The 25,224-nt window shown below is 56.6% G+C and overlaps 3 protein-coding genes across 5 annotated transcripts; 1 reads left to right on the forward strand and 2 right to left on the reverse strand.

Moving 5' to 3' along the window:
* The first annotated feature begins 4,658 nt into the window (after window positions 1-4,658).
* On the forward strand, window positions 4,659-5,222 carry LOC136480491 (uncharacterized). The gene has a single exon (XM_066478019.1). The coding sequence runs from the start codon at window positions 4,659-4,661 to the stop codon at window positions 5,220-5,222; it is 564 nt and encodes a 187-aa protein (XP_066334116.1).
* A 4,005-nt stretch (window positions 5,223-9,227) lies between these two features.
* LOC136455297 (uncharacterized) lies at window positions 9,228-11,289 on the reverse strand. The gene is made up of 3 exons (XM_066455390.1): window positions 11,057-11,289; window positions 10,700-10,971; window positions 9,228-9,652 (listed from the first exon to the last, which is right to left on the reverse strand). Exons 1-3 carry the CDS (start codon window positions 11,287-11,289, stop codon window positions 9,228-9,230), a joined length of 930 nt encoding a protein of 309 aa, XP_066311487.1.
* Window positions 11,290-18,460: 7,171 nt separating this feature from the next.
* On the reverse strand, window positions 18,461-23,567 carry LOC136480499 (putative disease resistance protein RGA3). Of its 3 annotated transcripts, none has more exons than XM_066478032.1 (4): window positions 23,339-23,567; window positions 21,757-23,255; window positions 19,087-21,300; window positions 18,461-18,881 (listed from the first exon to the last, which is right to left on the reverse strand). In XM_066478032.1, the coding sequence occupies exons 2-3, from the start codon at window positions 22,861-22,863 to the stop codon at window positions 19,096-19,098; spliced, it is 3,312 nt and encodes a 1,103-aa protein (XP_066334129.1). In that variant the 5' UTR covers window positions 22,864-23,255; window positions 23,339-23,567; the 3' UTR covers window positions 18,461-18,881; window positions 19,087-19,095. The 3 variants fall into 3 exon arrangements, with proteins under 3 accessions (XP_066334129.1, XP_066334123.1, XP_066334131.1); XM_066478026.1 differs by having other exon boundaries at window positions 21,757-23,001; window positions 23,136-23,567; XM_066478034.1 differs by having other exon boundaries at window positions 18,461-18,875; window positions 21,757-23,567.
* Window positions 23,568-25,224: the final 1,657 nt, after the last annotated feature.

Here is a 25,224-nt window from a genome sequence, read left to right on the forward strand (position 1 = left end):
CAGAGGACTGCCGATGATATTCTATCGACAGACCCGCTCCTTGGAATGCTATTCCCCGACGAGCACAAGACCGATAAGACAGTTGAAAAGAGAGAGAGAGAATGGGATAAAAATCCATATGTTTTTTTGGTGCTAAAACACATGTGTGGTGTATAACATTTCTGAAAAAAGAAAAAAGAAAAAAAGGACTGTCCAGACATACTCCGTAAGCAACAATTTGTGTAGGACTAGTTTTGTCGGATACAGTGAGAAGGGGTACCCCAAGCAAGAACCAAAAAACGGCTGCTTAGACTTCGTAAAAGTCAAAACCAGCTAAACACCGCTGGCCTCGGCCGATTCTCTGACTCGCCCGAGGCCCCCTCACCGCTGGCCTCGAGCGACCCCCCACCAAGGGCCTCGGCCGGGCCGCCGACTCTCCGTCTCGCGCAAGGCAGGCTCGGCAGCACTCCGCTGCCTCTTCCTTCACCCGCCCCTCTGACAAAACGTCGTGTCACATTAACTCAGCCAACTGCTGCCCCTGACATCGGCCGCATGCTCGGCACAGTACAGCAGAATGGCCGACGGGACAGGAGGCAGGACTAGGCAGAAGTTACCCGCCACTGTGCTAACCACTAAAGCACATAGTTGACGCCCATGCCTCACTGTGCTACCAACTCCTGCTCCGAGAACAACGCAGCATGGGGAGCCACGTCGGAGATATTGTGGCCTCAGAATCAGCACCCAGGATCAATAATTCCCTCCAAGGCCTCGGCGGTATGCTTCAGGGGCTCGGCAGCCTGAGGATCCATGTCCGCCGAACCCCCCATGATGGCTCGACCTCGCCGTCTACGGAGCCACAGCTCCCTACGACGTCATCGCACGATGACCAGCACGACGCCTGCCATGCCCTGCATCAAGCTGTACTGGAGCCCCACGACGCACAAGATCAAGTACGACCGGCGCGTCACTTCTACACGACAAGGACGGGGCCACTCCATCAACCATACCACAATAGTGGCCGGCTACAGGGCTCGGACACGCCGCCCCCGTTTATAGAGCAGGAGATCTCGGCATCCCGACGCCAACTCCGCTTCGTGCGAGGCACCCCAGAGGAGGCCTCGGCAAGGGGCCTAATCTCCGTCTCGCACGAGGCCTCATTCTCTGTGTCGCTCGGGGCCGGCTTGTCCGTGGTCCGTCGGCCCCCGCCTCGACAGCACGTCTGTCTCATCAATACTTTCAACCACTTCCGCAATCTCCGCCGGACAGCGGCTCAACGTCACAGAATGGCCGATGCAACCCAAAGTCGCATCAACGCCGTACCAGCTAGGACAGGGTGCGGCGGGGGTTACCGACAACTGTGTCCTGGCACTGTGTCCACGATCAGCACCTGGGACAGAGCGTGATGGGGGTTACCAGCCACTGTGTCCTAACGCTGCACCCGCGACTCGCCGCCCGCTCAAGGCCTCGGCACTGTGCACCGGGGCCTCGGCAATCTCGGGGTTCGTGCCCGCCGAGACCCCCACCGCAGCACGAGCCTCGGCACCAACCAGGCCTCAGCCTCGCGCACAATCTGTCCACCAGGGCTCGCACGTTCGCCGTCACATCCGCTCCGAGACATTCCCAGGGCTCCCACGGCGCACAGGACCTGATGGGACAACCACGCCGCTCCAGTACTCCAAGGACGGATCGCTCCTACGGCCACGCCGCCTCCAGAACGGGCCACAGGGTTCGGACGTGCCACTTCTATTGACACTACGTCGCATAGTGATACATGTACTACCTTCGTTCTCCCTTCAACTATAAAAGGAGAGGACTTGGGACTCATAGGGGAGGGAAAAAAACACCCGATAGAACGACACACTTCTACGCTACTTGAGAACAACGCCTCAAGCAGCCCTCACCACCCTCGCCGAGACCTGGGGCTTGATCCCTCTCTTACCTAGCCTGTAACCCCCTACTACGAGCACTTCGATGCAAAGAACATAAGATCGATCTCTCAGACTGGACGTAGGGCCTCGATTGCCTGAACCAGTATAAACCTTGTGTCTCTTTGCATTACCATCCGGGATTAGGGGCACGCAGCACAAATTCACTCGTCGGTAGAGGGACCCCCGGTTCCAAAACACCGACAGTTGGCGCGCCAGGTAGGGGAAGCTGCGTGTTAGCTTCATCGTCCCAGCAGGACCCGGATGGCAGACCCCATATGACTATTGCGTCTTGGCACCATAGTTTGGTTCGGGAGCCTAGAGTTCATGTCTCTGGGGCATGAGTACGACATGGTGCTCCTCGCCCCTCGAGCCCCACCATCCAACGATGAGGTCACGCCCCGGCAGCCCAGGCGTAGGCGGCGCCCGGGCAGCCGCTCTCGCTGCGCTCGCCAGGCACGACGCAATGAATGCCACCCCGACGCTACGTGAACCCGGGGCGGCACGCCACTCCCCGCCGACGTCCTATGACCAGCTGTTGGTACGGGGTCCCTGGCTGGGGACCTGTCTGGCCTGAGCTTGGACAAAGGAAAATCACCGGTGGCTCGCGGTGACGCCCAGTCGTCTAGTTCTACTCCACCACTCCCTAAAGGATCGACCCCGGTGGGGCAAAATATGGAGACGGCACCGTCCTCATGCCCCTTTGGGTTGCGGGATGCCGCCGCCTCTTATGCCTACGCCTACACTGCCGCTCACGAGCACCCCTCGAAACACCGCCAGCGCTTTGCTCTCGACCTGAGCACCCACTTCGACTCCTCGGACGAGGACGAGGCATGGCCCGAGGTGGATTTCTCCGAACTCCACAACCCTGGGGCGTTGCGCTAATTCTTGGCCACAAGCGACTACTGCCTCGGCTATTCCGACTCCGACAACGAAGGGACTTACGATCCATCTCGCGAGTGCTTCCACGTCGGGCTCGGGATGCCAAGGGCGGGCGAAGAAGACGAAGGGACAGGCAACCATCCCCCACCCCAGGCAAGGGCGGGCGATGCCACGCCTCCGCGTCTCGTAGCCCCGGCGGCGCGAAACGAGAACCCCGTCCGTGGGGGGCATCGACGCCCAGACTTGGAGCAGCTCCACGAGCTTCAAGCCAAGGTCGAACAAGACCGACTCCTCCTGTAGCAGCTTCGGGACTCTCTCGAGCAGGAGCAGCAAGGGTGCGGTGAGGGCAGAGGAGCCCGAGGGATGCCCGAGCCCTCCACCACCGAGGGGCGACGGGTCCGCGAAGAGCTCCGTGACCTCCTTGAGATCGCTGCGGTATAGCAGGCCGAAAGTTCTGCCTCCCGCCGGCGCGGAGGCACTTCAGAGCAACCCACGGCGCGACCTCGCCGGGGCCAAGATGCCTCGGTCCGTCCCGAGCCCGCTCGCGCACCGGCGGCCAACGAGGCCCCCTCCGTGCGCGATCGACCTAGAGACCAGCACGAGGCACAAGGCGACCACGAAGTAGTTGGCAGACGACGGCGCCGCGGCGACGGAGCCGCCCGGGGCTACCACCCGCATCGAGGCGGTCGCTACGACAGTGAAGAGGACCACAGTCCTTCTCCCGAGCCACCGGGCCCTCGGGTCTTTAGCAAAGCCATTCGCAACGCTCACTTCCTAGCCCGGTTCCGGCAACCTGCCAACCTCACGAAGTATAGCGGCGAGACGAACCCCGAGCTATGGCTGGCCGATTATCGTCTGGCTTGTCAGCTAGGCGGGGTAGAGGATGACCTGCTCATCATCCGCAACCTCCCTTTGTTCTTATCAGACTCGGCATGAGCCTGGCTTGAACACCTTCCTCCCGCACAGATCCACGACTGGCGCGACTTGGTGAGGGTCTTCGTCGGGAATTTCCAGGGCACCTATGTGTGCCCGGGGAACTCCTGGGACCTCAAAGGTTGCCGCCAGAAGCCAGACGAATCTCTTCAAGATTTCATCCGGCGTTTCTCCAAGAAATGCACCGAGTTGCCCTGTGTCGGTGACTCAGAAATCGTCCAAGCGTTCCTCTCTGGCACCTCCTGCCGGGACCTGGTCCGAGAATTGGGCCGGAACGTACCAACCACAGCGGCCGCGCTCCTCGATATCGCCACCAACTTCGCCTTGGGCGAAGAAGCGGTTGGGGCCATCTTCCCCAACAACAACGCCAAGGGGAAGCAGAAGGACAAGGCCCTCGAGGCCTCGCCCACCCGCGTCCCCAAGAAAAAGAAGAAGGGTCGCCCAAGGAAGCAGGAGGTCTTCGAGGCCGTCCATGTCACCGCGACAGATCGCAGGAATCCCCGAGGCCCCCGGGGCCCCGGGCTATTTGACGATATGCTGAAAAAGCCCTGCCCTTACCATCAAGGTCCGGTGAAGCATGCCCTCGAGGAGTGCACCATGCTCCGGCGTTACTACGCCAGGTTTGGGCTCCCCAAAGATGAAGAAGCCAGGAAAAGGGGGGCCGGCGAAAGGGACGGCGATAAAGATGATGGGTTCCCCGAGGTACACAACGCCTTCATGATCTTTGGCGGACCCTCGGCATGCCTCATGGTGCGCCAACGAAAGAGGGAACGCCGGGAGGTCTTCTCGGTCAAGGTGGCCACCCCCTGGTACCTCGATTGGTCTCACGAGGCAATCACCTTTGATAGGGATGACCACCTCGATTATGTTCCAAACCCTAGGCAGTACCCGCTTGTCGTCGACCCGATCGTCGGCAACACCCGGCTCACCAAAGTTCTCATGGACGGAGGCAGCGGCCTCAACATCCTCTACGTCAACACTCTGGAGCTCCTGGAGCTCGACCATTCACGGCTCCGAGGCGGTTCCGCACCCTTCCACGGCGTCGTACCAGGAAAGCGCACACGACCCCTCGGGCGCATCGACTTACCCGTCTGCTTCGGCACTCCCTCCAACTACCGCAAGGAGGTCCTCACCTTCGAGGTGGTTGGATTCAAGGGGGCTTACCACGCCATCTTGGGGCGCCCGTGCTACGCCAAGTTCATGGCGGTCCCCAACTACACCTACCTCAAACTCAAGATGCCAGGCCCCAACGGCATCATCACCGTCGAGTCCACGTACGAACATGCATACGACTGCGACGTCGAGTGCATCGAGTACGCCGAGGCCGTCATGGAGGCCGAGACCCTCATCGCCGATCTCGACCAGCTTGATAACGAGGTTCCCGACACCAAGCGGCGCGCCGGGACCTTCGAGCCCGCGGAGGCCGTCAAGCTCGTCCCCGTCGATCCCGCCGACCCCGACGGCCGAGGTCTGAAGATCAGCACCACCCTCGACAGCAAATAGGAGGCTGTGCTCGTCGACTTTCTCCGTGCGAACGTCGACATGTTCGCATGGAGTCCCTCGGACATGCCGGGCATACCAAGGGAGGTCGCCGAGCATGCCTTAGATATCCGGGCAGGCTCCAGGCCGGTAAAGCAGCGCCTGCGCCGATTTGACGAGGAGAAGCGCAGGGCCATCGGCGAAGAAATTAAGAATCTCATGGCAGCTGGGTTCATCAAGGAAGTATTCCATCCAGAGTGGTTGGCTAACCCTGTATTAGTCAGAAAGAAAAATGGCAAGTGGAGGATGTGCGTGGACTACACCGGTCTAAATAAAGCGTGCCCAAAAGTCCCATTCCCACTACCACGAATTGACCAAATCGTCGACTCCACTGTGGGATGCGAAACCCTTTCCTTCCTTGATGCATATTCCGGTTACCACCAAATCAAGATGAAAGAGTCCGACCAGCTCGCGACTTCTTTCATCACTCCATTCGGCATGTACTGCTACGTAACCATGCCGTTCGGCCTCAGAAACGCGGGGGCTACTTACCAACGGTGCATGATCCAAGTCTTTGGCAAACACATCGGGCGAACCGTCGAGGCCTACGTGGATGACATTGTAGTCAAGTCCAGGAAGGCCGGCGATCTCGTCGGCGACTTAGAGGTTGCCTTCACATGTCTTAGAGAGAAGGGCATCAAGCTCAACCCCGAGAAGTGTGTCTTCGGGGTTCCCCGAGGCATGCTCTTGGGGTTCATAGTCTCGGAACGAGGAATCGAGGCCAACCCAGAGAAGGTCTCGGCCGTGACCAACATAGGCTCGATCTGAGACCTCAAGGGGGTGCAGAGGGTCATGGGATGCCTTGCGGCCCTAAGCCGCTTCATCTCGCGCCTCGGCGAAAGAGGCCTGCCCTTGTACCGCCTCTTGAGAAAGTCCGAGCGCTTTTCTTGGACCACCGAGGCCGAGGAAGCCCTCGCCAGGCTCAAGGCACTGCTCACCAACCCCCCCATCCTGGTTCCGCCCACCGAGGGTGAGCACCTCTTACTCTATGCCTCCACGATGACCCAAGTGGTTAGCGCAGCCGTAGTAGTCGAAAGGAAGGAAAAGGGACACGCTCTACCCATCCAACGACCTATTTACTTCATCAGCGAAGTGCTCTCCGAGACTAAGATGCGTTACCCCCACATCCAGAAGCTGGTTTACACCGTAGTCTTGGCTCGACGCAAGCTGCGTCACTACTTCGAGTCCCACTCGGTGACTGTGGTGTCGTCTTTTCCTTTGGGAGAGATAATCCAAAACCGGGAGGCCTCGGGTAGAATAGCCAAGTGGGCTGTCGAACTCATGGGAGAAACCTTGTCTTTCGCGCCTCGGAAAGCGATCAAATCGCAGGTCCTGTCTGACTTTGTAGCCGAGTGGACCGACACGCAGCTGCCACCCGCTCAGATCCAATCAGAATGCTGGACCATGTACTTCGACGGGTCTCTGATGAAGACTGGGGCTGGCATGGGCCTGCTCCTGGTCTCGCCCCTCGGGATACACATGCGCTACATGATCCGGCTTCACTTCGCCGCCTCCAACAATGTCGCCGAATACGAGGCCCTCGTCAACGGCCTGCAAACTGCCATCGAGCTTGGAGTGCGACGTCTCGACGTACGGGGTGATTCCTAGCTCGTCGTCGATCAGGTGATGAAAGAGTCAAGCTACCATGACCCTAAAATGAAGGCGTACTGCGCGATGGTACGTCGCCTAGAAAACAAGTTCGACGGTCTCAAACTCAACCACGTTGTGCGAAAGTTCAACGAAGCCGCGGATGAACTAGCAAAAATGGCGTCGGCACGAGCCCCGGTCCCCCCGAACGTCTTCGCCAGAGACCTCCACAAGCCATCCGTCGACTACGCCTCGGCGACGGAAGAGGGCACATCGGCCGAGCCCAACGCAAGGCCCGAGGCCCCCTCGGCCACCGAGACCCCGCCAGCCGAGCCCGAGGCCATGGCGATTGACGCAGAGCCTCCCAAGGTCGACCAAGGAATGGACTGGCGAGTCCCTTTCCTTGATCGCCTCGTTCGAGGAGAGCTTCCTGCGGACAGAACTGAGGCCCGGCGGCTTGCGCGACGAGCCAAGACTAACGTCCTCTGCAACGGCGAGTTGTATAGGCGTAGCCCATCGGGTATTCTCCAACGATGCATCACCACCAAGGCTGGGCACTCCCTACTTTGGGACTTGCACGCGGGAGTCTGCGGGCACCACGCGGCGCCTCGGGCGCTCGTGGGTAATGCCTTCCGACAAGGTTTCTATTGGCCAACGGCGGTGGCCGACGCCACGAAGATAGTACGCTCCTGCGAGGGATGTCAGTACTACGCTCGACAGACGCACCTCCCGGCCCAAGCCCTCCAAACCATCCCCATCACATGGCCATTCGCTGTGTGGGGGCTGGACATGGTTAGGCCTCTACAGAAGGCACCCGGGGGGTATACCCATCTGCTGGTAGCCATCGACAAATTCTCCAAATGGATCGAGGCTCGTCCGATCACCCAGATCAAATCCAAGCAAGCGGTGCTGTTCTTTACGGACATCATCCACAGGTTCGGGGTTCCTAACACCATCATCACTGACAATGGGACGCAATTCACCGGTTGCAAGTTCCTAACGTTTTGCGATGACCACCACATCCGGGTGGCCTGGTCGGCCATAGGACACCCAAGGACGAACGGCCAAGTAGAACGTGCCAACGGCATGACCCTACAAGGCCTTAAGCCAAGAATATTCAATCGGTTGAAGAAGTTTGGCAAGAAATGGCTTAACGAACTCCCGTCAGTCGTCTGGAGCCTACGAAACACCCTGAGCCGAGCCACGGGATTCACACCGTTCTTCCTGGTCTATGGAGCCGAGACCATCCTCCCCACTGACTTAGAGTACGGTTCACCGAGGCTACAGGCGTACAACGAGCAAAGCAACCGCACCGCCCGCGAAGACGCCCTCGACCAACTGGAGGAAGCCCGAGACGTCGCGCTACTACACTCAGCCAGGTACTAGCAAGCCCTACGACGCTACCAAGCCCGGCGCATCCAAAGCCGAGACCTGAAGGTGGGCGACCTGGTGCTGAGACTGAGGCAGAGCAACAAGGGCCGCCACAAACTGACCCCACCCTGGGAAGGGCCATACATCGTCGCCCAAGTGCTGAAGCCCGGGACCTACAAGTTAGCCAACGAGAAGGGCGAAATCTTCACCAACGCTTGGAACATAGAACAGCTACGTCGTTTCTACCCTTAAATTTCCAAACGTCGTTTACATTGTTTCTCGAAATGCAATAAAGAAGCGTTCTTAGTTGTTATAATTTTTTGAGAAACCCCCATCAAGGGGAACCTACCCCCTTATAGACAAGTCGACTGTATAGAACCTAAGGATAGTACGATCGTCTCAAAGGCGAAAAGGCCGGCCGAGCCGTGAGAACGGCCCACGCCTCCGGGCTACGGCAGCTCCCTCACCACCTTTTCACCCAAAGGACAACGTAGGCTCCGAGGAAGTTCTGTATAGAGAGCTTGTCTATCGATAGGGGCTCGACGTCTCAATAGCGCTATAAGGGAGACTCGGCTCTGCCTCTGCAAAGCCGAGCCTCCCCCGGGGGCTAAAAAGGGGAAACCCCCTAAGTCCCGAACACCGTTTGTTAATGATCTTTCAAAAAATTTCTACGCCAAACTCTCTCGCGCTCCGACGGGACCTTCACAAGAAACCCAAAGACCAAAAGCTTGTCTCGAGGCCAAAGGGCCGGTCGAGTCGTGAGAACGGCCTACGCCTCTGGGCTACGGCAGCTCCCTCACCACCCTTCGCCAAAGGACGGCTTAGGTTCCGAGGGATTTCTTTGCGGGTTCCCAAGATCGAGACAGAGGGCACAGGCTTGGAAGTAGAACAGAAAACGGTTAAAAGACCCACATACGCAAATACTTTAAAGGCCTCAACGGCCACAAAAACGTCACGATACGGCAACTAACTCAATTCGGTTACATGGCCCCTTTCGGCCCAGGTCAAAGCTCAAGGATCGGCGGCCGACGCGGGAGGGACCACCTCTTCTTCAAATAGACCAGCTAGCGCTGCGCTAGGTGCCTCGGCCGCCTCCAACAGCTTCACGACCTCCACGTTAGCTTCCTCGTCATCTTCTGGCAACACGTAGCCGTCGCTGACAGCCTCGAGGTTGATAGCGTAGTGCGAGGAGACGACGGCCAGGGCATGCTTGATGCCCGTGTGCAACGCCCCCTGGAGCCTCTCGTGGACGCGGCCGCTCAACGCAATCAGGCGGCTTCCAAGGGAGCTGGCCAATTGGACCCCCTCGACGTCCAGGGCCTCGCAGGCGGTACAGACTGCGCTGCGCAGCGCCTTGTGCTCTCGGACCTCAACATCCAGCGCCGCTTGCACTGCAATGGAGGCCTCAGCCGCCTGGGAGGCCTCTTTCTCCAGATCTACGTCGCAACGAGGGGTCAGAAGTCAAACGCAAACCAGAACAAAAAGAACAAAGAGCACGATTCGGCGGAACTTACCCTCGGCCTTGCTCTTCCAATCTAAGGCCTCGGCCCGAGAGGCCTCGGCCGCCTTGGTAGCCTCGGCCAAGGCGACTTTGGTCAGCTGATGCTCGCTCTGCTCCGCACCCAGCTGCCCGGCTAGGGCCTTGGCAGAGGCCGTCGCTTCTTGGGCCCGAGACCTGAAGGCGTCTCGCTCCTCCTCTAGTTCCTTGATCTTCGCTACCAGAGGGGCAGACTGCTCCTTAGCCGTGGCCAACTCGGCCTGAATGTCAGCACAACGAAGGCGAAGGTCCTCCACTTCCGCACTCCGCGCCGACAAAAGCCCCTGAGCATCGGCGAGCAAGCCTGTCTGCCGCCGGAGCTGGTCCCAGATATCCTTCTCCCTTCGTAGGAATACCGATTTCCCAAGGGATCAGGTCTCCAGCTCCTAAAGGGGCAAAACAAAAAAAACGCGCGTCAAACATTGCGAGGGGGCTCGGAGAAGAAACAACGCGGCACGGGAGAGGAAAAGTACTTACCTGGGTGACACCGGGCAAGTCCCGTCCCACAATAGTCATCGCAGTCTGCAGCGACCGCACTGCAAGTTGGCGGTACTGCTCGAGGGTATCCCACCGCCCCCCTCTGCGATATCTTCAAGGGCGAACACAGGCTCCCCCTCGGGATCAGCCCGGTCCCGCCAGAAAACATGCGGGAAGTTCCACCCACGGGGCTCGGGCCGTAGCCGGGCAAGGGCCGAACTCCCCTCGGTAGGATCTGGGACTGGCTGCTCCGCGGTACTGGCCGCCTCGACGTCCGCCGCCTCCTTCCCAGGGGAGGAATCATCAGACGAGATTGTCTGAACCAGGGGCGACGCCAAAACTTGCTCCGTCTCCACTTCCATCGCCTCGGCCTCGACGGATCCAGGGGCTTCGGCCTCCGCCATTTCTACCTCGGTGGCCCCGGCATCCACCGCCCCGACTTCGGAGGCCTTGGGGGCTCCAACCTCACCCTCAATGGCCTCGGCAATGGTGGACGCCCCAGCCTCCTTCGCCCCAAGACTCATGACATCGCAAGGCGTGGGCTCCTCCTCCTCCACTCGCTCCGCGGCCGCCTCGGCACCCTTTCCCTGGGTAGCCGCCTCCTCTGAAACGGCCCCGCCCGACGCCGCGCCACGCTGCACGCCAGCCTGCGCCTCCGCTGCCTGATGGGTGGAGGAGCTAACGTTCACCTTGAGCGCCTTACGGGGCGCCAAGGCAGGATCTCCCACCAGATGCTTTTGGCTGGAAGCAAAGACACTCCCAAGGTCAGCATGCGACCAAGGGACAAATAAGAAGTACTATGGACTCCATAAGAAAAGACGCTTACCGCGAACGGGGATGCAGCCGCTTCGACACCGCCAGCCTCCTCTGCAACAGCGCCGGTGGTGGCAGTGGCGCGGCCTCGGTATCCACCGGAGCCAGCTGGCCTCCGCCGGACCCCGGCACCTTCTCGACCCTTCGCGGAGACGATGGGGTCGGCCCCACCGTCGCTTGCTCCACCTCCACCGTCGGACCCATCGGGCTGACGGCACGCTCCTCCGACACCCGCGCCTCGGGCATGTCGGCCTCGGCCCCGGGACGGGCCGCCACCGGCCCCGGGACACCTCCTCCTCCTAGGGGCGTCAGGCTCCTTGCCGGCGCCCCGGGCACCATCTCCCTAATGTCGGGGAGGTGTTCCAGGCAGGCCGTCCCCATGTCGCGCCCGTCGCCGTCGCCCGAAGAATCCGACACCGACGACGAGGGAGACGGCTCCAACGGGAGGCCGTCGAGCTTCTGACGCCGGCGACGGGCGTCCAGCTTTTCGCGCGCGAGGAGCTTCTTCGTGCGTTTCGCCTCCTTGGCATCCTTCTTCTTCTCCTCCTCCTCGGCGCGCGCCCTGTTCACGGCTCGTAGCTGGGCGTCCTCAGGAATGGGCGGCGGGGAGTCTCGCACGTCCCTTATCCCCTACGGGGATGACAAAGTAAGACAGCAGACAAAAAAGGCGGAAAACAAGGAGGCCACGAAAGCGTCGGCAACATCCAACTCACTAGTGAGATGTACCCCCGCGAAGGGCGCATCGGGAACGGCATCAAATCGTCGATCTTCGGCTTCCCGTCTACCGCCTCTCTCACCCGACGCAGGGTCTCATCGTCGGTAAGGGCGAAGGCGGACATCTTGATACCGGCAATCGGGTCGCGCGGGGTTATCTCGAACAGCCGCCGCCGCCGGGCCATCAGCGGCAACACCCTCCGACGGTGAAAGGCCGCCACAACCCCGGCCGCCGAAAGGCCGCGGTCACGTAGCTTCCCCAAGGCCCGCAATAGCGGCTCCAGCCTAGGCTGATCAACCTTGATGACGCCGTATCCCCACTTCTCTGGTTGACTCTCTACAACCCACCCGGTATAAGGAGGAAGTCCTCCGTCGTCGTTGCAGAGGTAGAACCAGCCGTCGTACCAACGACGGTTGGACGATGACAGCTGGGCCGAGATGTAGAGGGACTGCCGGTCTTGGCGCACGTGAAGGGTGCAGCCGCCGGCCCTCTGCACCTTCCGAGCCCCCCTCGTTCCCCCCGGCTTGGTGGTGAACGTCGCTCGGAACAAGTGGAGCCACAACTCCCAGTGGGGAGCGATCCCCAAGTACCCCTCACAGACGGCGACGAAGATAGCCGCCTGCGCGATGGAGTTGGGGCTGAAATTGTGAAGCTCCACGCCGTAGTAGTGTGGGAGCGCCCGCATGAACTTATCCGCCAGCAACCCGAGGCCTCGCTCGTGGAAGACGACGAAGCTCACCACGTAGCCGTCGCGTGGCCTTGGCTCCGACTCATCCCCCGGAGCAATCCACTCCGGCTCATCAGGGTCGGTGATCGGGCAAAGAAGACCGGCCTCCACGAGCGACTGCAGCTTCTCCTCGGTGACGTCAGACCGCTCCCAGGGATCCGCCGGGAGGATGATGGGACCACCAGCCATTGCGCGGTGGAGGTCGCTGCTACAGTGGTAATCTCTCTCTTTCTTTTAGTCTCTCGCTCTCGCCCTTCTCCTCCCCGGCGCTCTATGTTCTCAGCAACGGCACAGGGGCAGCGAAGGCAAATGCGGAAAAGGTAAGAAGGGGGAGGGCGAGGCTCTTTGCGTATTTATGCAGGGACGAGATGAAACCACCGGGCGACGAAATCAGGGAAGTTTCCCCAAAAAGTCCGGCGCGGTTATCCAGATCCGGTCTTATCGCCCACGCGCCCACTCCCTCCTCATTAATCACGCGTGCAGGCACGTCCCGTCGGCTGGCGCCACGTCGCGTCCGACCACAGTAGCAGCAGGCGCCGTTTCGCCTCCCCGAAAAAGCCGCCTCAAAAGACGCGCCTGCCGTTATCAGCCGTAGGGAGAGAAATAACCCCCCCCGATTCCTTTCAGGCAAAGGAACTGGGCACCGAGCCGTTACGGTCCAGGGGTTCGAAGGCTGGGCCCTTAGGGGTTTCGACAGCCGCCCCAGGGCAACAGAGTCAGGGGCGACTATGGGCGAGCCTATACGAGGCCAAGACCCAAGCAAGCGAAACGCTTGGGACGCCCTGTGTCGCGTCCGAGACCGATAGGGAGGTCTCCGAATGGGATCCCACCGTAGGGAGGCACCGAGCCACCGAGGCCCAGCGAACGGCCTCGGCACCCACTAGAGAAACCCTCCGGTACTCTTGGAGCGTGTCTCCGGACCGCTAGCCGACCCCCAGCAAACGGGGTACGGGCCTCCACTCGGACTTACCCAATAACAGCTCACCGGAAATGCCATCGTTCACGCCCACCAAGGGTAGCGCGGCATGTTCCACCCCTCCTTCCGAGCGAAAAGGAAGCGCGAGGGTTGAATAAAAAGTCAGGAGAATCCCCGATGGCCCTCTTGCTCCATGCAGAGGCTAAGGGACTCTTCCTGCAAACCATTACCGAGGCCCAGCGACTTGGGCTCGCACACGAGGGGGCTCGGCAAAACAAACCCTCCTTCCGAGCGAAAAGGAAGCGCGAGGGTCGTTCAAAAAGCCAGAAGATCTCCTGACGGCCCTCTTGCTCCGTGCAGAGGCTAGGGAGCTCCTTCTGCAAAGGACGCCGAGACCCCACGACCTAGGCTCGCACCCGAGGGGGGCTCGGCGGACAGACCCTCACGCGCGAGGGGCGAACCAAAAGCCAGGGGGACCTCTGACCGCTCTCTCGCTCCGTGCGAGAGACTCGGGGGCTCCTCCTGCAACTTTGCCGAGACCCAGCGGCTCAGGCTCGCACACGAGTGGGCTCGGCAAATAGCCCCCCATCCGAGCGAAAAGGACGTGCGGGGGACGGACAAAAAAGTCGGGAGGACCCCTGACCACCCTCTCACTCCGTGCAGAGGCGCGGGGGCTCTTCTTGCACCCAAGATAAAGACAAGCGACCCGAGCCCGTTACGGTCCAAGGGTTCGAAGGCTGGGCCCCCAGGGGTTTCGACAGCTACCCTAGGGCAAAAGAGTCAGGGACGACTACGGGCGAGCCTGTACAAGCGCGCCCTGTGTCGTGTCCGAGACCGGCAGGGAGGTCTCCGAATGGGATCCCACCATAGGGAGGCACCGAGCCACTGAGGCCCAGCGAATGGCCTCGGCACCCACTAGAGAAACCCGCCGGTACTCTTGGAGCGCGTCTCCGGACCGCTAGCCGGCCTCCAGCGAACGGGGTACGGGCCTCCACTCGGACTTACCCGATAACAGCTCACCGGAAATGCCGTCGCTCGCGCCCACCGAGGGTAGCATGGCATCTTCCACCCCTCCTTCTGAGCGAAAAGGAAGCACGAGGGTCGTACAAAAAGCCGAGGGAACCCCTGACGGCCCTCTCGCTCCAGGCGGAGGCTAAGGGGCTCTTTCCGCAAGCATCGTCGAGGCCCTGCGATCCAAACTCGCACCCACGGGCCCAGCGAACACGATGAAAACCCCTCGCTCGAGAGAGAAAAAAGTCCCTAAAGAAGTGAAATCACTCCTCCAGGGCCTCGGGGGCTACACCCGGCGGGTGCGCTCGCGCGCACCCACCGAAACCTCAAGTACAAAACACCATCCCAACAGGAACTATCAGGGGCCAATACTCGTCAGAACCTCAGGGGGAGTACCTCCACTCCCCCCAAGGCTCGGGGGCTACTGTCGGATACAGTGAGAAGGGGTACCCCAAGCAAGAACCAAAAAACGGCTGCTTAGACTTCGTAAAAGTCGAAACCAGCTAAACACTGCTGGCCTCGGCCGATTCTCCGACTCGCCCGAGGCCCCCTCACCGCTGGCCTCGAGCGACCCCCCACCAAGGGCCTCGGCCGGGCCGCCGACTCTCCGTCTCGCGCGAGGCAGGCTCGGCAGCACTCCGCTGCCTCTTCCTTCACCCGCCCCTCTGACAAAACGTCGTGTCACATTAACTCAGCCAACTGCTGCCCCTGACATCGGTCCGCATGCTCGGCACAGTACAGCAGAATGGCCGACGGGACAGGAGGCAGGACTGGGCAGAAGTTACCCGCCACTGTGCTAACCACTAAAGCACATAGTTGACGCCCATGCCTCACTGTGCTACCAACTCCTGTTCCGAGAACAACGCAGCATGGGGAGCCACGTCGGAGATACTGTGGCCTCGGAATCAGCACCCAGGATCAATAATTCCCCCCAAGGCCTCGGCGGTATGCTTCAGGGGCTCGGCAGCCTGAGGATCCATGTCCGCCGAACCCCCCATGATGGCTCGGCCTCGCCGTCTACGGAGCCACAGCTCCCTACGACGTCATCGCACGATGACCAGCACGACGCCCGCCATGCCCTGCATCAAGCTGTACTGGAGCCCCACGACGCACAAGATCAAGTACGACCGGCGCGTCACTTCTACACGACAAGGACGGGGCCACTCCATCAACCATACCACAACAGTGGCCGGCTACAGGGCTCGGACACGCCGCCCCCGTTTATAGAGCAGGAGATCTCGGCATCCCGACGCCAACTCCGCTTCGTGCGAGGCACCCCAGAGGAGGCCTCGGCAAGGGGCCTAATCTCCGTCTCGCGCGAGGCCTCATTCTCTGTGTCGCTCAGGGCCGGCTTGTCCGTGGTCCGTCGGCCCCCGCCTCGACAGCACGTCACGTCTCATCAATACTTTCAACCACTCCCGCAATCTCCGCCGGACAGCGGCTCAACGTCACAAAATGGCCGATGCAACCCAAAGTCGCATCAACGCCGTACCAGCTAGGACAGGGCGCGGCGGGGGTTACCGACAACTGTGTCCCGGCACTGTGTCCACGATCAGCACCTGGGACAGAGCGTGACGGGGGTTACCAGCCACTGTGTCCTAACGCTGCACCCGCGACTCGCCGCCCGCTCAAGGCATCGGCACTGTGCACCGGGGCCTCGGCAATCTCGGGGTTCGTGCCCGCCGAGACCCCCACCGCAGCACGAGCCTCGGCACCAACCAGGCCTCAGCCTCGCGCACAATCTGTCCACCAGGGCTTGCACGTTCGCCGTCACATCCGCTCCGAGACATTCCCGGGGCTCCCACGGCGCACAGGACCTGATGGGACAACCACGCCGCTCCAGTACTCCAAGGACGGATCGCTCCTACGGCCACGCCGCCACCAGAACGGGCCACAGGGTTCGGACGTGCCACTTCTATTGACACTACGTCGCATAGTGATACATGTACTACCTTCGTTCTCCCTTCAACTATAAAAGGAGAGGACTTGGGCCTCGTAGGGGAGGGAAAAAAACACCCGATAGAACGACACACTTTTACGCTACTTGAGAACAACGCCTCAAGCAGCCCTCACCACCCTCGCCGAGACCTGGGGCTTGATCCCTCTCTCACCCAGCCTGTAACCCCCTACTACGAGCACTCCGATGCAAAGAACATAAGATCGATCTCTCAGACTGGACGTAGGGCCTCGATTGCCTGAACCAGTATAAACCTTGTGTCTCTTTGCATTACCATCCGGGATTAGAGGCACGCAGCACAAATTCACTCGTCGGTAGAGGGACCCCCGGTTCCAAAACACCGACAAATTTGATCATCTTTGTTTGGACGAGCGAAATCTGTGTAGTTTTGTATCCTCTCCTCCTTTTTTTTGAATTATATACAGTACCAAGTAATCCTGCTGCAAGCTGTCCTCGGCAACTAAACACAGACAGCTTTTTGCAGCTGCTGTTCTTCGTAGACGAAAACAAGCTGCGGCTGCTGCACAAGCACAACCGAGCAGGCCTATAATACAATTCTGTGCATACGTGAACTTAAACAGAATCAACAATCTACAGGACACCTAAGAGCTATAGCTAGTAACAGGTTTAATGAAGCTTCTAGCTCACTCGGACGGTCCGGTGAACAGTAGATTTTGGCTGGTTTTCGATGATTGAATAGTATTCTGTAAGAGAAAATAAGCTGAAGGACTATGCCAGCCGAACGCAGTGTTCATCTTCTGCTTGGGATTTTCTTACGCTTTTTCTGTGATATTCCTCTTTGTATTCCCTGTCACCTTCTCGTCTTCAACCTTTGCAGGTAAAAAAAAGAACAACAAAACATAAACGAATTCAAATTGGCAAACGCTGAGAAGTCATAGAATCTTTAGTTTCACCATCGCACCGGATGTTTTTGTCATATATCTAGATATATATAGTATATCTACATACATAACTTCTAGCATCGGAAGGGCTAACGTCTGGACGTCCAAATGGACGTCCGGACGTAGCTCTCGCGCGTTATCCCGCACCGCATCCCACGTCTTGAGTTCGCATCTTATCCAGCGTCCGGATGTCGCACCCGCGCCCAGTAGCCCACCCCACACCCACGCCCATCCCCAGGCCCCACGTGGATCCTAGTCACCGGCCCTGCTTGCGGATGCGTGTCGTGGAGGAGTCTGCCAGCCTTAGGGCCCCGCACGGTGACCCATGTAGGCGCCCCAGCAGTAGCAGGCGGCTGTGGCGGGCCATTGTTCGCCAGCTACTAGCGCCATTGCAACACGTGCTCTCCCAGATCTACTTTTGAAACATCCAGATGAAACACTTGCAACATACGTCTAAATTATAGCCATAGCAACATACGCAACATCAAGATCTACTTTTACAACATTCAGATGAAACACTTGCAACATGAGTCTGAAACACTTCGTATAGAGCCATAGCAATATATGCAACATCTATATGAAGCACTTCAAACATACGTATGAAACACCTAAAACATAGGCTTGCCACATCTATTTACAACATTCAGATGAAACACTTGAAACATAAATCTGAAAACGCCTAAAACACTTTAAACACAGCGTCGCCGGCGGCCACAGCCTACCCGATGGGAAACTTCAGTAGCCAACAAGCTCGGGTTAGAGGGACGTCGAGAGAAACGGTCCAGCGTACACTCCAGGCATAGCGCGCAGGCCTCTCCTTCCTGCCGATGAGCGCTCTGAATGGGGCGCAAGAGCAGGCCTCCCGTGCCTCTCCTTCTGCGACGGGCGAGGTGGATGGGGGCACAGCGCGGGGCGCGGAGCAGCGCGGGATGTGGCTGGGCACGGCGATGGAGAGGAAGGTGGGCTGGAGGCACGACAGAGAGGAAGGCTGGCAGGAGGCGCGATAGAGCGCGTGGTCATGAAGAACAATCGCGGTGCTACGGTGATTTTTTTTAAAAGAAATTGCGGTACTTGGAGGACAGACGTTATGGACAAAGCATTACCGTTTTACTATACATATAGTATATATCTAGAAAGTCAAAATAAATTATATTTTGCGATAGAGGGAGCAGGACATAAACCAAACAAATTCACCGTGTAATATATTTTCCTTCACGAGCTTATATAAAACATAGATGGTCGACAAAATGGGAGATGAAGCGTAAATATCTAGAGCTCGTCTGGCAGACTGGTAGGAATTCTGGCTAGGAACACGAAAAATCCTCAACTAAACAATTCAGGGATGCAGACCGAAAGAACGAAGAATTTTTTTCTAAGATTCTACTACCTAATTCCATAAACCAGAAAAAATAATTTTAGCAAAAGAATGAAAAACTAATTCTCTCTCTCTCTCTCTCTCTCTCTCTCTCTCCCGTACGACCATCTCATTCGATGGAATAAAATGATTCCCTCTCTCTTAAAGCAATCTGAAGCTTCACTTCCGCTTAACATTTTCTTGCGTTCTTTCTGCCATATTCCTCTTGTATTCCTCGTCATCTTCTCGTCTTCATCTTTGCATGAAAGCAAAAGTAAGTGAGAACAGGAAAACATAAAACGAGTTCAAATTGGCAAAAAGATCATTTCAGACTTGCAACATTATTACGTCGTCAGAATGACTACTATATCCAGTGTACATTCTTAGCGGCCAGGGGCAGAACAGAGAACAAATTGAAAGCTGAAATGTGCATGATCAAAACAATGAAGCTATGTACCTACCTGCGGACTTCACAACAAGCGTGCACTAAAGGAATACGGCTCCTTGGTGTAGTACATATAGCCCTTCAACTCATCTCCCGGTGCTTCCGTGGCATACGCCTTCATGCGCTGGACATGCTGGACCTTCCCCCATTCAGGGGTGTCATACTGCAACGATATCAGCTTGAACAGGCTGGGCCTGCAATATACATTCAATTTGCTTAGCTCTGCCTCTTGCAAGTATGTTGGCAGCGTCTCAGCGCCCAAATCCATCCACATGGCTGTTCCGAGCGCCGGCACATTCTCCAGTAGCTTCAGCATTGGGCAACTGCAGATGGTGATCTTGTGCAGCCTTGGGCAGCTGATGACGCTCTCCAGCCTTGGGTTGTCCCATAACTTGAGCTCAGTGAGGGAAGGGAAGCTCTCTACGGTGACCAGGTTCAGCACATTTCTTAGGTCCAAGAGCGTCAGCTGAGTTGCATGGCGTGAGAGTCCAGGAGGAAGACGATGAAGTTTGCAGCCGTCGATCGTAAGCCCCTCCAGAGCGGGCATTGCCGGTATCTGCTGCTCCCAGTCCCACTCTGTCCATCCTGACATGCCCTCGAAACCCAGTGTAGTCAGCTTGGGAAATGCAAAGCCAGCACCACGAGAGATAAGACTAGCAGGCGACTGCCTACTCATGATCAAGTCTGTCGCTGTTCCCAATGTTGCATTGTCCTGGCCATCACTCGAGGGAGTGAGGAGGAAACCATGCCCAATACACTGGATGGCTGGAGCTTGATCGATCCAGAGGTAGTCCAAGAAGGGGAGCTGGCCGAGTCCGTTTGGCAGTTGCTCGCAACACGCGTAACCCTCCAGGACCAACCGCCTTAAGCCGCGGAATAAGGCTGTCATCATCCTGGCCCACTGTGGTAAGCCCAACCCATAGTAACCTTTGATGACAAGTTCTTCTATGCAGGTAGGAGGGCACAGGTTACCCAACACTTGCTCAGCTTGGTCTTGCTCCTCCTTGCTGATGTTGCTTCTGAGCTCTCCATTGTCTCCGAGCTGACTTGTGAATTTCATGTTCAGCTCTTTTAGGTGCTCTTTGTTGCAGAGCTTTGCTCTAGCAGCCACTGAACCTGGAGGTGCCTTCTCTAGACCTATAACATCTAGGACTCTGAGCTTCGTCAGAGACCCTAACTCTTCCAAGCTGCACCAACCTTCCGCGCCATCCTCCGAGTGCGTTGGAAAGCCCCCCATTACGACCAGATCTCTCAGCTTTCCAAAACCACGAGGAACTGAGGTTATCTTGGTTTCTCTAATGTTGAGTAGCCTTAGCTTCCGTAGCTTCAAGATGCTATTAGGAAGCTGTGAGATATTGCTACACTTTACAAGCTCAATGCCTTGCAAAAACTGAAGATCTCCTATGACTTCAGGGATTGTGGATATGCTTGTAGCGCAAAGGCTCAAGCACCTCAAATGTTTGAGGTGGCATATGGTGTCCGGCAGCTCATCAAGATTTACATTATCTAGATACAGTACTCTTAGGCATGACGAAAGGTTGCTCCATAACTCCTTTGAATTAACCACAGTGCTTCCAAATAACATCAGTGTTCTAAGGGATACCTGTTTCCGCAGAATGCTGGGCTCTACCACCTTGTTTGATATACATAGGCGACGGATCTTTGGAGCAGCAGCAAGAGCGATATTGGCATCCTGGCCCTCACCAACAAGGACCCCTTCATGTTTTGTTATGTACTGGGCGAAGGAGCGGATGACATCATGCATGGTGCATGCTGAATGACCATAGGACCCTTTCTTCGGTTCTAAGAGATTCCTTGAGACCAACTCTCTGTAGTGCTTGAGCCCCACATCTTCAAAAAGCTCTGACAACGCTGTCGTTTTGTTGTTCACATAGCCTTCTGAGATCCAGAGATTGACTATACCTTCACACCTGATCGGTTCATTGTTAGGGAAAAGTGAGCAGTATTCAAAGCATTGTTTCAAGTCTGAAGGCAGCTCTTCGTAGCTCAAGTAGACAGCCTTGTTGATATCATCATCGATTCCTGATATCGACCATGCGAAGTGGTCACAGACACGCGCCCAAGCATCTCTTGTTTTGCTGATATGGAACAAGTGTCCTCCAAGCACCTTAATTGCCAGCGGCAATCCCTCACATTTTTCCACAATCTTCATCCCAATATCCTTTAATAATCCATCGACCTCAACTTCATCAATCTCATCGGAGACTACCTATCATAAAAATGAGTCACGTTAGAGGCTGCATGGGAGGAGAGTGCCCAGGAATATAAAGAGTTTTTAGTTTGTCCCAAAATAAACTATTTTTAAGTTTAACCAAACTTTTCAAAGAATAATACCTTTTACAATACCAAATGAGGATAAGTATATCTATAAAGAAATTTTATATTGGACATCGAAAAATATTATATTGGCCGGTTCACACCACAAACACCGAAATTTGCTAGTTACCATTATAAAATTACAGTCAATTGTATGGCATGATAAAAATATTTTATTATCTTTTTAAACCCGTGGAGAGAAAAATGGTAGTAAATGATATTTTTTGCCCTACGAGAAAAACAAATCCCGTGTTCCAAACGGTGCCTTATGCCTCGAGTCACTACAAAATACAATTGTGCAACTGAATTTATTTTTTATAGGAAAAATAAATAGGTAAAACTTACTGACCTGCTTTTTTAGTAGGACCCAAGCATCGTCGCCTTCTAGCTTGCCAACTCTATGGACATAGCGCGCCTTCATCTTGCGAGCGACTTCATCATTTCTAGTTGTCACCAACACTCGACTCCCCGGAGCAGCAGCATCGGCAAGTGGTGCGCTGAGAAGGCCACTCCACACGTCCTCGCTCCACACATCATCCATCACCACCAGCAGCTTCTTTTGCCGCATCGCCTGCTTCAGAGCACATTCGAGCAGGGCCCTGCTGTCTCCCACGGCGCCGCCGCCGCAAAGTGCAGCAATGACGCTCCGTAGGACACTAAGCTGGTCGACTTCCTTGTTGATGCTCAGCCATATCCTCTCGTCGAAGCTCTGCTCCACCTTGTCGTCGTTGAACACCATCCTGGCAAGGGTGGTCTTGCCGATGCCGCCAGCACCTGTGATAGCGGCAGAGACAATGACATTGCTGCTGCTGGTTCGGTGAGCATCAGCATCCACCTCATCCTGCAGAAGCAGGGTGATGAGGTCCTGCGCGTCTCTCTGGATCTTGTCACCCACAACACCAGACCGGACGATGCTGTCTGACGAGCCCAACAAAGAGCCTGCAGCAGCTCCGTTGGTGGAGTGAAGAATGGAGGAGTGGAGCTCCCGGACGATGAACCCGAAGCGGGAGCTCCTCTCCGCGATGTCGCGCAGCCGTTTGTTGAGCGCCTTGATCTTCCTCCCGATCTCGTGTGCGGCGATGGGGTTGCGGAAGCAGAAGAACATGGTCGTCGGCGGGGTGATGCTGAAGCACCTTGAAGAAGCGGTTCTGCTTGGAATTGTCGTGGGATCCCGATCCTCCTCCCCACCAGTACCCTTCTCCATGATCTGGCAGAGGTCGAGGATGTCGTCGACGTCGTACATGGCGTCCTTGAGCTCCCTGACCCACCTCTCCACGGTGTTGCTTCGAATGCGCGCCACCTCGGCGTCCGCCATGATGGTGCTCAGGTCACCGAGCGTCATCTCGAGCTTGGTGATCTCACCAGGGACGCCCAGGAGCATCTCCACCTCCTCCTTCGCTATGCCCATCAGGATGCCGGCCAGCTTGGCCGCGAATGCACCCAGCACCACCGCCATGGTCAGGAAGAAGTGGTAGCTTATTGCCTAGCTAGCAACAGCGAAACAAGAGGAGGAGCGGGTTTGTGCTCCAGCTCCAGCTCCACTCTGCTGACTTGGGAGGGAGACGACGTTCTATATACAAGCAAGGGTGGACCGCTGGATGCAAGATTACAATACGCACACATACACGAGACGGTGAGAGTGTGATGTTCAACGCATAGGGCCACGCAACAGCCATGTTTATCAGTCTGTAGTCGGAACGTAAAGATCGAGGAAGTCTTTCTACTCACCCCGGAAGAGCGGAAGGGCACGTGGACTGCCAGTGCTCTCCTCTCTAGCGATGTCAACGGGAAATTTCCCCGAGGATTCTATACGGGTCCCCGTCCCCGACGAAGGCATGGTATGCTCAACTGAAGGAGGAAGCCGGCGGCCAAAGAAAAACGAAATAAAAAAACTAGAATCGGAGGTGGTAGCGGGACTACAGGAGTATCACCTTCTCTGTATAGGGAATCAGCTCGCCGGAAGCTCATTTGCTCGGTGGCGTTGAGGATTCCCGAGCACCCACCGTCCGCCGACCAATCCTGCATCTGCATCCAACTGGCGGACGTCGGTGGTTGGATGGGAGACAGTAGGGACGGGCGGCGGCAGTTGGGTCATGGGTGGGAGATGGGAGGGGCGGCGGCCGCGCTTGAGCAGTCGGGATCTGGCAGAGGTGGCGCTTGGGCGGCGGACTGGGGAGTGACGGAGGGCTGACCAGTGGAGAATTTTTAGATTGAGACGGAATGGACGGATGGATGGAGTTCTACCTCAAATTGACGGTTGGATACATCGAAGTGCTAAACGGGTTCGGGCTCCTCGTCCCGGCACTGTCAAACGCCATTGGGGGTGGTTTTGCCCCGTTTAGTTTTGGCATACGTCCAAACGGATGCCCATTCGCGCGCTTCGTGCTGGCCCGCATCACCCAAGTGACAAGTAGCCTGTTCGGTTGGCTGGTTCGTATCGTTGCTGATTCGTGAAGAAGTATCGCTGGCTGGTTTGTGTGAGAGAAAAATACTGTTCCGGCTGGAAATTTACGATCATTTACGACAAGCCACAGCCAAACGAACAGGCTGAAGATCAGAAGGGGCGGCATCTCCGATTCGAAAGGACCCGGCCGCGGTGTCATATTGATGTCCTGCCTGTGCTAGAAAAAGGACACACCGAGACGACGCAGCAGAAGACGTGCTTTTAAAACACCAAATACAACAATTGCAACATACGTCTAAAGCAGATGAAACACTTGAAACATGCTTCTGAAACACTTGAAAAACACCTGAAAACACTTGAAACCATTGCAACTATACGCAACATCTAGATAAAAACACATGCAACGTATACATGAAACATATACAACATCCAGATAAATACACTTGCAACATGCATCCCGAAAACACAGATGAAACATTGGTAATACACATTTGCAATATATGTGTACTAGCATGGCAACATATGCAATATCCTGATCTACTTTTGTAATATCCATCTTAAACACTTACAACATACCTCTGAAACATCTGATACACTCGAAACATACGTTCGTAACATGCACTTTTCAGCAAAACATGACAACCAGGCGGGCGAAGCACGGCACACCGAGAGCCTGGATCTGCGGTCGCGGTGGAGAAGGAGGATGGTAGGGGGCGGACAGTTGTGCAGCCCCCGGCGATAGGGCGCACGTGATGGCCACGCTGGAGGCGACCATAGCGATCTGGTGGTGCGGCCTCGCACGGCGAGCATGCCGTGACAGTACGGTCATGGGGAAGCATGCGGCGACGGTGAAAAGGAAGGCCAACGGGAGGCGTGCGGGAGCCGCGGTAGAGCTGGTCATGGAGCGAAGTCGTGGTGATGCGTGATTTTTTTAATCTAGGGTGACTAGAGGGGAGCGAAGAGAGCCTATAGAAATGACAGTTTCTGAACATCGGATCCCACGGACGTCTGGCGCCGATGGACGTCTACACTCCAGCATTAGCGTTTTCTATGGGGTAAATTTGACCGTCGTGGGGGATCTTATGCATTAGTATACTACTAGTGGATAGGCCTTTAATTAGGGAGAAAGCCATTTTTATTGGAAAACTAACATAGTATTAGAAAAAAAGTTCATATTACCTTCCTCAACTTTCACGAAAATCCGTTTTTCCTATCTGAACTTCAAAATCGGGCAAAACACCTCCCTCAACTTTTAAAACCGTTCATCTTACCTCTCTCGCCTTGTTATAAGCAGTTTTGAAGTCGGTTTTGTCTTTTTCTTTTTTATTTATTTAAGCCGAATCTTAAAAAAATCATAGTAAATCACAGAAAAATCATAAAATAGAAAATTCAATTTTGTTGGACTCCATATGA

This window comes from Miscanthus floridulus, chromosome 1 (assembly GCF_019320115.1).
Source record: "Miscanthus floridulus cultivar M001 chromosome 1, ASM1932011v1, whole genome shotgun sequence".
In the NCBI taxonomy this organism is placed as follows: Eukaryota; Viridiplantae; Streptophyta; class Magnoliopsida; order Poales; family Poaceae; genus Miscanthus; species Miscanthus floridulus.